The sequence below is a fragment of the Fusarium pseudograminearum genome, chromosome 3, assembly GCF_000303195.2.
Source record: "Fusarium pseudograminearum CS3096 chromosome 3, whole genome shotgun sequence".
In the NCBI taxonomy this organism is placed as follows: domain Eukaryota; kingdom Fungi; phylum Ascomycota; class Sordariomycetes; order Hypocreales; family Nectriaceae; genus Fusarium; species Fusarium pseudograminearum.
In genome coordinates this window covers 5,514,766-5,526,415 of record NC_031953.1, presented here as the reverse complement: position 1 = coordinate 5,526,415, position 11,650 = coordinate 5,514,766, and the positions used below count along the sequence as shown (strand labels likewise).

The 11,650-nt window shown below is 47.2% G+C and overlaps 3 protein-coding genes across 3 annotated transcripts, besides 1 other annotated feature; 1 reads left to right on the top strand and 2 right to left on the bottom strand.

The window, feature by feature from the left end:
• Window positions 1-2,499: 2,499 nt before the first annotated feature.
• FPSE_01326 (uncharacterized protein) lies at window positions 2,500-3,491 on the top strand (the record flags this gene model as incomplete). The annotated part of the gene is made up of 2 exons (XM_009254446.1): window positions 2,500-2,852; window positions 2,909-3,491. 2 exons carry the CDS (start codon window positions 2,500-2,502, stop codon window positions 3,489-3,491), a joined length of 936 nt encoding a protein of 311 aa, XP_009252721.1.
• Window positions 3,492-3,848: 357 nt separating this feature from the next.
• FPSE_01325 (uncharacterized protein) lies at window positions 3,849-5,201 on the bottom strand (the record flags this gene model as incomplete). The annotated part of the gene is made up of 3 exons (XM_009254445.1): window positions 3,849-4,050; window positions 4,101-4,500; window positions 4,553-5,201. The coding sequence occupies 3 exons, from the start codon at window positions 5,199-5,201 to the stop codon at window positions 3,849-3,851; spliced, it is 1,251 nt and encodes a 416-aa protein (XP_009252720.1).
• A 1,433-nt stretch (window positions 5,202-6,634) lies between these two features.
• FPSE_01324 (uncharacterized protein) lies at window positions 6,635-8,256 on the bottom strand (the record flags this gene model as incomplete). The annotated part of the gene is made up of 2 exons (XM_009254444.1): window positions 6,635-7,822; window positions 7,870-8,256. 2 exons carry the CDS (start codon window positions 8,254-8,256, stop codon window positions 6,635-6,637), a joined length of 1,575 nt encoding a protein of 524 aa, XP_009252719.1.
• Window positions 8,257-11,319: 3,063 nt separating this feature from the next.
• Window positions 11,320-11,343: a microsatellite.
• Window positions 11,344-11,650: the final 307 nt, after the last annotated feature.

The following is an 11,650-nucleotide window of genomic DNA, read 5'->3' as shown; positions in this document are numbered from 1 at the left end:
ACTTGTTGGATACCATTATCGCCTTTATACCCCGACGGTCCAAGCACATACAATACATGCTTCACCTCGAAACGGATTGTGCTTCTTGCCGCAATAGCATGAGCTTAAATGAACTACACTTGGGCAAATGATCTCTCCCAGGCAGGTTATTATCAGATGAACACATCTTTCTTTTAATGTTCTGCTGCTAATCTTGAGATACTCGGTCCAAATGAAAGAAGCGAATACGTCTCACAGTCCAACAAACTGGCCGGTACTTGTACGTAGAAGGAGGCGAATTAGAAACTATAGTAATGTCTGATAAGGGCGAAAGTCAACACTGTTGAAGAGAGATAGACTCTGGAGTCTTATCATAGTGTATGTTTAGCATCAATGTATTCGAGCACTTTCTGGAAGATTTTGTGGCCTCTATATCATGCTGTCTGTCTTTCCTCGACACACCCAAAGTCAGTCTATCCTCCATTCTTGTTAATTCTCCCGTCATTGGTTGTCATAGATTTACACTCTCTCCTCAGGTCCACATGTATCGCATGGTGGACGATGGACTTCTCTAACATTTCTCTGACTTTTCTCTAACATTTCTCTGACTTTTCTCTAACTTTTCTCTTTCTACGAATCAACTCCACAGAGCAGCACATTTATACCATGAAAGCCTTCAATTTGACTCGGTAATAGTAGAAGGATGTGACGACGCCAAAGTTATTAGCGATGATGCTATGGCAACAAAAGTGAAAGCAGCATATTCTTTGAAGTTTAAAGACGAGGCGCCCTAGAATAAACTCCCTAGATCAGATCCTCTCCAAGTCTATTATTTGAGTAAACACTCATTACTTTCTTCTGTTTTGTCCTTCACCATCCCTCCGTACTTCTTTAGAACTCTTGACTTGTTCCCCAATACCCTTGACTGAGGCCCCAATCGTTCTGAGAGCGACGACACCTGCTTATCTCATACTTGACTTGATATCATGTTATAACACAACATCTGGATAATGGCTTCCCAGTGTCATTCCCGCCCACCCTTGGGGATCCGGAACCCCCAGCAAGACGCCGGCCTCTTCAAGTTGCCACTTGAGCTTTTACTACAGATATACAGATATCTCTTTGGAAACCGTACCATTTTTGTAAGCGCCAAATGGTTTTCTCAGCCCGTGTGTTGGGAACATTGTCTGGTCGTTCGAGGCCCAGATCAAACATACGATGACAATGAGGACTGTCTACATCTTGACATTCTTAAGAGCTGTACTTGGGCGTGAGTGCGATCCTCAACTTTCCAAAATATGCGCTATAAAGCTAACAGTTGGAAAAGATACAATACAGGCATCAGTGAGCTATATTCCTCGAACAAATTTGTGTGTAGAGGAGTAGTGGACTTCGAGGGGTCCCCTCGACGGTTTGTATACTCGAAATATAATGTTCCGATAATAACTATGCATCTGGACATTGATTTGAGCATATATAACCCGCTTTTACTCGTATGCGCTCTCGAAAACCTTCGAGTTGCCGATTCAAAAACACGTTTGAGTATTAAGTCGGCAACCGAACACCAATACAAGGTCGAGGAATTAATTATGCACCTTGCCCGCAAGATATTAGGGGCCCAGCAGATCGAAATACATTTGGAGCTGATGTATACGATGATTGAAACCGCGAGAGGGCTGCTACAAAGACTCGGGTGGAATAGGAATATCACCATCGGTCCTCTGCAATACGTGGACGACGGGGATGAGGAAGACGACTGATACGAATGACGACAGCGGCAACCAGAACGGCTAGGATGGTTTCAATAATTTCTCGGTAAGATCACCGGCACTCCTGTATCTCGGCAAAGGGTCAGGCAGGCTGTAGGAGACATAATTAATGAGACCGGATTGTTCGGTGTTGATTGTTTTTGTTGTTCGGTAGTCTGTTCACAAGGGCCAGAAACGAGGCTGTAAGGCGGGTCTATGCAGCCGGCCTCAAACAGCGCGTACAGTAGCCGCAACTTGCACGAACCCATGGCTACAAATGCATGTCTTGCATATATCACATGCACCAACTTCTTTGTAGAACTCGAAAGAGTCGCGACACTGCATTTATCCAGAAATATGAGAGCCGTCAAAGCGCACAACTGGGAAGATGGAAAGACATTAATTCATCTCGCCGTCAGTCATGTTCGCCTCGTTTTGTTTAAAAGATAGGCATGTATTTGCTTTTTATTGTTTCCAAAACAAGATAAGCCTCACTAATAGTCATTGCTCAATATTGCTTTTGGTCAGTTTCGGGTACTTAGTAGTGTCAGTACTGTCTTCCTTTTGTTCCTTTTGTTGACTTGTGCTACCTGCCTGCATTAGCACCACCCCATGATCACGACTCCTTCTCCACTGCCATTTACATATTCCTAGGTCATTCCCAGCTTCTCCTCACCATTAACCTACCAACTCGAGTACTTGAATTTCTCTTCTGGGTTTATCTCAATCTCGGTTTTGGTCCCGGCTTGAGTTGAGCTTCCCTCCGTTCATCATGTTCCGCCGCAGAAGACGGAGTGACACTCCTCCACCAACACCTGCAGAGCAGTTCAGAAGAGATGCCGAGTTCACACTTCCAGCCGCAACCCAAGGCCAGTCTCCTTTGCTTACGCTACCTGCGGAGATCCAACGGATGATCTTCACCGAACTACTTGGTGATAAACTTGTTCACGTCCATCTTCGCCATAAGGACGACAAAAACGAACGAGAAGGAGCTCCCAGCAAGGTTTCGAGATGGATCCATTGCGTCTGTCTTCGTGAACGCAACGCAGTTCCTCACTACCACGATGAAAAGAACCACAAGTGGTGTTTTCTGTCCATAAATATCCTCAGAACTTGCCAGTTGGCGTAAGTCGTCACGATATTCCTCATGTGTTCGCGTGCATTATCTAACGGCCCTACAGATATCTCCAGAGTCTCCCAGTCCTCTATCAGACCAACACCCTAGCCTTCCGCTGTGTGAGAGATGCGACACTGTTTGAAAGTCTTTTTGTGCATTTCTCGTCACTGATTCAGTCTGTCGATCTTTATTGTACTGACTGTGGCTGCTTCGCGGAAAACCTCTGCCGTAGACAGTGCCACAGCGATCGCCGTTGGAGAATGAATATGTACAATTTCGACAGCTACTACCAGTTGTTCTTGAATACAACAAGCAGCAGTGCTAAAATCAGAATTTTGAGGCTCTATTTCGAGAATGATGACAGCTCATCCTTCCACCATCGAATAAAAGCGCTGCTATCATCCAGCGTTCAACCTGACGCTCAGATTCAGATATTTGTTCCAGGCGAATTTGACAAAAGGGCAGATGCGACAATCAAGGTGGAAGCTCCACCTACCAAGCGTGATCGTGTCACTGTCATCACACATGCGAAGAACCCTTTCTCCGTCTGTCGTGGAGAAATGTCAGACGAAGAGGCCGAACAACACACTGATGGCAATGTAGGCCGTGTCGTGGATTCTAATCCTAGAGACGAAGGCTTGGCATAGGAAGATAACGAGTAACTGATTTTGTCAATGTTACAGCGAGAGCGTTGGGTCATTTTGTTACTTATTACCCAATCGTCATCTGAAGACTATGCCGATTTGGCGGGTTTCAGATACAAAGGCTCCGAGTCGAACGAGACAGAACGATCTGCTACGAAGAAATCAACCGCGGAGGCTGCTGTGCAAGATGTATGAGAAGGACTACAGGTGGAAATAAATATCATTCATTATGAACAGGGTTTAATGCATTATTCAAACTTGTAATCGTATCATTAACCATAACCATTGCAATACATATACAGTAAACCAACTTGCACCGTCTATTGTAACCGACACTGAACAAAAAATAAAACAAGTCGCTCAGCCCCTCTTTCGAACAACGTCTCGCACAATGTTTCGACACTCGCTTGGATCCTCGAAAACATGCCAGGCCTCGACCGGTACGTGTTTGAAAGCCTTTTCAAAACGCTCAAGCTGGTTCTTCTCGTCGATGCCAAAGGCAGCCACATCAGTAGCCTTGCGGATGAGGATCATCTTGACCCAACCTGGGAACGTACGGTAACTGCAAATGGTCAGTCAGTCACATGCAAAGATCTTCAAGTAGCAACTTACATTTCACCGTAGGCCTCAGGATCAGATTGTGTCGAGTCGCCGATGAGAATCAACTTCTTCTTTGGCAACCAAGATTGGATCTTCTTCATACGGTCCGTCTTGTACTCCTCGGTTCCCATAGTGAGCGCTGACAACAAACCCGCCACTGTGCGCCAGCTCGAGTCGCGAAGGATGAGTTGGCCTTGTGGGTAGTATCGTTCGCGGAACTCGCGTAACAGGGGGTACAGGTTGTACGGTGACGCTGACAGATAAAACCAGGGGGTATCACGAGGGAGTAAAGTCTGCAGATCTGAGAGAAGTTCGGGCATTCCAGGGACTGGAGTGGGCTCGTCGATAAAAGTCGACTTGAGAATACCAAGAGGATCACTGGTCAAGGTAACCTTGATAGTATCATCAACATCTAGGTTCTGTTAGCCACAAAACTATGGTCAGTACGTGATACGGGAACAAACCTGATATAACAGCCCAACCTTCAGGCCCGGCATAGTATGTCTGCATGTCGTGAATGCCCTTCGTCCCATGGGGCACCAGCGCTGTCGCATCAACAATCGACCCCTTATGGTAGCGGTCAACAGGCTGAACGCTCGTCGTGATGCCGTTGATGCTAGTGGGTCCCAACTTGATTTCCTTCTTCTTGTGTTCGATCCAGAAAACCCTCGCTGCCTGAATATCCCAAAGAAATGGAATGATCCTCTCTTCAATAACGTCACGCTCAGCCGCATCCTCCGCCAAGCCAAGCGTCGAAGCGATACCAGACACTATATCCGCTACGCGGCACTTGGGTTCGTTCTCAAACACGGCAGCGACGAATTCGGCCTCCCACTGATCGGTTTCGGGGTTGCGATAGGCCGTGTTGTCCATGAGCCACAAAATATCACCAGCGTCGACAGCTTTGCCGAAAGGGTTCCATCCTGCAACGCGCGAAAGCCATCCCGAGACATTAACAGGTCCTGCAAGAGCGGCGGTCTGTACTTTCTGAAAGGCAGCGGATTTGGGGTCGGGCAGGTCATGCTCGACCTTGTCAAAGTTGCGGGCTTTTCGAGTGCGTAGTTGCATGTCGGCTGCAAATGCGCGCGGGTCAAAGTCTAGTTTGTCGTCCATCTTGAATCACGGTAGCGTAGTCGGAATTATATATTACACAGAAATTTCGTGAGAAAGCTGCCTCGAGGCGGCGAATAAGGTCCCGTGCTAAGTATGAGTCCTAGGAACAGTGAGTGAGGCTGTATCAGGAGCCGCGAGGTCGCGTGGGTGTCTGGTCAGGTTTCCAGGGGAGGGTATGTTTTATAACGAAGAAAGAGGCGTTAAATAGGCAGCGAGACAATGTCTTATGTTTATTCGCAAGACAGATGCCAGACAGTAGATACTAGAGTAGGTAGGATGAAGAGTCAAGGTCTCAGTCACAGCAAGTGGGAAGAGGTGCACCTCCTGCCCAGAACTGCTGGACAGCATTTTAAGTCTGTCTATCTGTCTACTATCCGTGACCTCATGGGCCTGATACATACGCTACCAATGGCACTGGCAGGGAATATATTAATGGCTGCGACGTTGTTTGTTCCATTTAAACTTGAGCGATTCCCCTTGTGACGTCGCTGCGTGATGCTAGCGACGCAGATCTCTTCGGCTTTAGGCTTGTGGGGGTGGATCGATATCCGCGTGGGCGCTAGAGGACGCTATACCCAGAAGAATGACCCAAGATTGGACAGTTGGTGGGTGGCTTGCAGTAGGCTGTGCAGTGGGTGCGTTTAAGCTATTAAAACAAGACTTGAAATGGGTGTGCTGGTTGGAGATCCATGCTATGTTCTCATGCTAACATCATGGACGGCGGCTCTCTTAATGTACAGGCAAACAAGGGGCAGTGCCAGGATGATATGCAACTAAGTTATTACGTCAGACCTCTACGAGTCCATTCAGAACTGTATTCTGCTGAGGAGTAGGCCCCTATCTACTTCCTAGACAGGTAGGTACTAGGTAGCCTCTGACCTTTGGATACAAAGTTCAGAAGTCTACTCTAAACAACATGGACTGGCTTGCTTCTGCTACTTCCAGGGACCAGGTTCTCTAATACCCCGAGGGGTCCGTATGATTGAAAACGGACCCTTCTAAATAACATTTGCTTTAACCTTTGAGGCATCTGTATCTCGATTATATCCGTCATCCTGGCCTAGATATTCCCGCTGGCTAGCGTCCCGCCTCCCGGTAGATCATCAAATTGGAACCCGCGATCTTGGTCGCGGGAGGTCCGTTTCAATCTCGGGCCATTTGTCAATTTGAAACCGTTTATTTAACACGCTATTTGATACAGGGCTCAATTCATATACAGATAGCGCAATTCTATCTCGTGTACAAAATACTGTTCGTAAATGCGACCTCGTAGACGGAAGTGATATCTATTCCCAAAACGCCAACCGCTCGTGCCATCTTTATTCATACATGTGTCTCCCTGCCTTTCTTCCTATACCCCGGGTATCAACCAGCCAATATCGCTGACGAACGCAAAATGGCTGAGGAAAATGACAAGACGTCCTTTGCCCGAACTACCAACCGCCATATAGCCAGCCTCGCTTTTCCTCTGCATTGAAGAGCTCCTCCCTAACATCTCCCATAATCGCCTTCACCACATTCCTCATAGCTCTTTCGCTGATGGTAAAAGAGTCGTAGAACAGATGATCACGCTCGATCTCACATTCTGTCTTGATCTCCTTCTCGTTGATCTTGAGATCCGCAATATCTCCTCTGACACACGGTGTCCAGACATCGGCGAACCGCATCGAATCATTAGCGGATAATGTTCCGCGTCCTCTCAAGTCTACAACTGCCGCACGTTCCATGTCGCCTTCGGTCATGGCATCAAGAACCCCCTGGTCGAGAGTCACTAGCAGCCCATTGCGCATAGGATAGGGGGCCTGAATAACCCGCTGGTTTTCATACGTCGATTTTGCCGATTCTTTCGTGTCTTCACTGTGCTCAACAGGCTCGATGCTCTCGGCCCTCTTGGTCTTGTCTGATGTTCCGGTGCTTGATGTCAGTCTCTTTGGCTTTTTTGTTGTCCTTTCTTTCCACTCGGCGACGGCAAAGTCTACCTCTTGGTTCCAATATTTGGTTAGTTCCGCGGCGTTTCGAGTCTGTTCGACCACATTGTTGGGCGCAGGTGGAGTCTTCCGGCCTTGCCATCCAGGTGTGAGGGAAATGTCAAATATCGTAGGCACTATAATACGGAAGCCCTCAAACTTGCGTCTGTCGACTTTGTCCAAAGCGCCGGGTGCCGTCAGTTCACTGATTTGCGATTCAGTCGCGTTTGTCCAGAAATCGGAGTAGGCGATAGAAGTGGGGTCCAACGATCGTTCGTAGAGTATCTCGGCCTGGTCGAGTATTTGTCTGGCCATATAAGTGATGGCATCTTCCGATTCTTGTCTTGGCATTGCTGCCATGTTCCAGATCTCCCACGTTCCAAAGCTGAATACCCAGATTGTTTCGCGTGGGGTTTCTTCAGGTGGTGGCATCGCGAGAAAGCTCTGGACTTGGCTCGCCAGGTCAGGGACCTTGGAGGGGGTGGGGTAGTTTTTAGCGATATACTTGTAATTCAAGGCTGGCTTTTCTTTCACATTGGTGAACTTGGTAGTGTTGAGAAGATCCTTAACTGTCTCCTCGTACATATCGTTGCTGATGAGACCCCTGTTCGGCTGAGCCTTTGGTACGAAAGATAGGTAAGAAGTGCATTCGAGCTATTCATGAGTTAGCGAGGAACAATGAATCGGAATGTTTGTTTTACCTCATCGCATAGCTCCTCTGTCCATGCTTTACGCTCTGAGGAAGGATCGTGTACGTTACCTACAACATCAGGCGAGCCAAACACCACGACCCTCAAATTTCGATCAGGTTCTGGTTCATAGCTCCCCCAAGGAAACATTCCTCGATACCCAGATCCGAGTTGGCCGCCAGATAATCGATCTGGTAAAATTCCGAAAATAAGGAAGCTGGTAAAGAATATGGCAGTGATTTGAAGTAAGAGTTTGGGTGTGCCGCGCCACATGCGAGAAGAGCAGAAGATGAAGACGTTCCTTCCACCGAGTCTGCTCATAACGGAGTCCTGGCTATCACGACGGCCAGGAATTTGATGATCGAGCTCGGCAGGGGACTTCCATAATGAATTTATCATGATTTGTTAAAGCAGTAAGAAAAGCCGTGGCGAACTGAATACTCGGTTTGGGGCCTTGGGCGGGACATATAAGTTTATTTCGTGTTGTTGATGTGGCTCAGGACCAGGAACAAGAATAGGAAAGGATCCAGAACTGGAATATGACTATGTTGCCGATGACCCGGTTGTGAGGCAGCAATTCCGCTAATAGTGAATACTAAATCCTCCCTGTGATTAAGCGTTGGCGTTTAGGGGGAGACGTTGACAGGGACAGCCAGTGATTAAGTTTGAGCGAGGCGGATCGAGAACGGACTAGACCAGGAATTTGACAGCGAATAACGGATATAGGCGGCCGAGAAATGATGAAAATAGAAATGAGGCGGATTTTGTGATGCAATTTGTAGACGATGTATTAGAACAGATGATAGAGAAGAGTGTTTGACAGGCGCCCATGAGGTGGATGGATGTTATCGCGTGTGGCCGTGCCTGGGGTAGGGAAATAAGTTCAGTACTAGCCATTCACATTCAGCGGGGGAAAGGCGACTTATCTTTGATAATCTCAATCTAATGATTCCCCTAACAAACCTTGAAGCAAATCTAAAGGCTGTCGCCAAGAGTCATCGGTTGCACGGCCAAGACCTCCCGGGAGAGTCGGTTTCAAGGAACGTTGGATTCACTGCAAAGACACAGGGCAGAAGATGAGAAGAACCTTGTATGAATTGTGGGATTTAATGTAGCCAAGTCTTTGGTCAGCCCGTGAGCTGAGCCTAATCCACCAGTTAGATATTCTGTTTCACGCGATATCAAAGGCTTTGTTTGGAGTTGTATCCGTATCGCACACATCACGTCACGTCGCAAGCGACAATGTAGTGAGCGGTTGTACCCACATCCCGATGCGATGCGATGCCGTCTTCCGGCCTCGTCATCTCCGTGGCAGACCACTTTCCTTTTTACCCTCACATTTTCGGATATGTGGAATGCGATTCGTTATACTTTATCTTTGCTTGGCTTCAGCGGGCTGAATAGACTGTAAATTGCACCCAAGAAATGCGTCGTCAGCAGTGGAGTCGTTCGGGTTGGTCACTGTGGTGGTTGGCGCCGCCTAACTAAACTAACCTTACTAACTTGGAAGAGAGGACACAGCCTCAGGAGAGCGCACATTGCCAAGGGGTCGTCCATCGTAGGGGGGGGGATAAGCTCGACTGTAATTGATTTGACAGCCGTCACAGTGAGATTGATACAGTATCGCAATCTTGTGTTGCTCTGTGTGCCCACGGAAAAGTGCAATAGGACCGTTAATGGATGCGAATGTTTGTTTGCCCATCTGCCATAAACGGTAATAAACCACGAGACGGCCAAGCATGATACCTCAAAAGGTAACAATGCACCCGTTTGATAGGCAGTTGGTTGTAGATGTTTTGTTGCACAAGAGAGTTGTACTAAGCACCCTCTCTTTATCACTTTTATGAGATAGACAATACGTACGTCATTTGTCGCTTCCCCACGTTTGTAGGTCTCGGCTAAGTTGCCTAGCACTCTCCATGGACACTCTAACATGCGCCGAGCCTCAACATCCTGGACCATCTAGTGAGGTCTGCCCAGTATTTTATTACTATTCTGTAAAAGAGCAGTCTAGGCGGGCTATCAACGTTACACGAACTGCCTCTCGTACCTGACCTGCCATCTTGAAGTTTGATAGAAATCTTAGATACTCCGGGCCGATCTGTCATGCAAGGTTCCCTCAACCTTATTTCCCCGTGGTCCAGGGTAAACAGTCCTCGGACAATCCATTGTTGTATTTAATCCAAATAATCTCCATGATCGTAATGATGATGTGAAGGACTTGGGACAATGCTACAAGCATGTCACGCACAGTCAATAACACAAACAGCTGTTTTTTGCAATATGATCCTCAGCTGGAATCAACCTGAGCAGTGCCATACTACAACTGCACGTGCAAAAAAGGGTCATTCCAATTATATCCATTGACTTTTAAAATGCTGGCGCCATCAATCGCTGACAGCCATGCTGTGGTATGTTGGGAATTCGCATGGCTGGGTAAAGAATCGTTGTCACATGATAACTGTTTCCAAGCCACTTTACATTGATCCCAATCATATTTAAGCAGCTAATAAACTCCAACGGGGGATTTGGAAACCAGTATTTCATTGCCACCATGCTGGAATATAATTCAACAGCCAAGACATCACGAACATTCAACAAGGAACCCTCCTTTTAACCCAAATCATAGTTAACAGTTGAAGTGAATCATGCACGGAGATTATCACTCCAGAAGCGGTAGAGCCAAGATAGTTAAGCGAATCAAAGTCATGTTTTGCAGCAAAAAGTGTCTAAGACTCCTTGCCCTTATTATACTATGTAAGAAACATGATGCTAATCCCTTTGCCAAGTCATGCCTCCATTGTGCTACAAATGTTCTGCTCTTGAGAGGTTCCCGTTTTTGTAAGGGCGATCTTGTAAGTGGAGGCGACTAAAGCTGCCCTTTATACGCAAAAGCAAGGGGTATTCTTGTTGTGTTGAAGACTGCCCGCTGAAAGGAGAAGAACTATCACGACCAGGAGTGCGCGCCATTTACGTGCAAAATTTTCTGTATTGTTATTGATATGTGCTGTTTGTTAATGGAAGGGATAGATGTCCATAGACAGGCTAACAGGTAGGGTTTCTTTTTATAGCGACGGCGCAAAGCCTGTTGCGACACAACAGCCCCACTACCAACGACAAGTCCTCCTAAAGAAATCTAAATCTTGTTAGTAGGTACTGTATCATGGGCAATGGCTAAAACAAACCTTATAGCTCCCTTGGATGTTTACACCTTGTCTGACACATCATATTGGTATTTCCATCTTTTGTTATTGTATCAAGGGACTCTCAGTCTTGCTATGCTTGAATTGAAATCGTGTCAGAGTTGTATTGATTAAAGTGGCTTATGCACGTGCAATCCATGCCTGACTTTTTGGATCGGGTGTTTTGAAACCGTAAATCCGTCACCAACCACGTCTTGCTTGGATCGATTAGGTTATCATTTGGTACCGGAACTGCATCAGCCTCCCTCCTACCAACGTCCATCTCATCTCATCTCATCTCGTCCTTTCTCCCCCAAGGCAAATCTATCGACTATACCCCTGCTTCGGTCTTGCGACAACCATTACAGCGTAGTGCAGGATTACCCAACGCTCCCTTGCTGCCCACTATCGATACCCGGCTCCGTCCCCCTCCACGCCCAGCCCAAGCAAACCTACCACCATGTCTGTCTTGCCTCTTGCGACTGCGACCCCTTGAGTCATGTCATGAGCGCGTCTCGATTGCTTGCTTCGACCTCCTTACCGTACACCATCGGATGCTGACCCACGGTTGCGCTGCCCTTTTCTCACTAAATACGTATTGTATCGGTCAC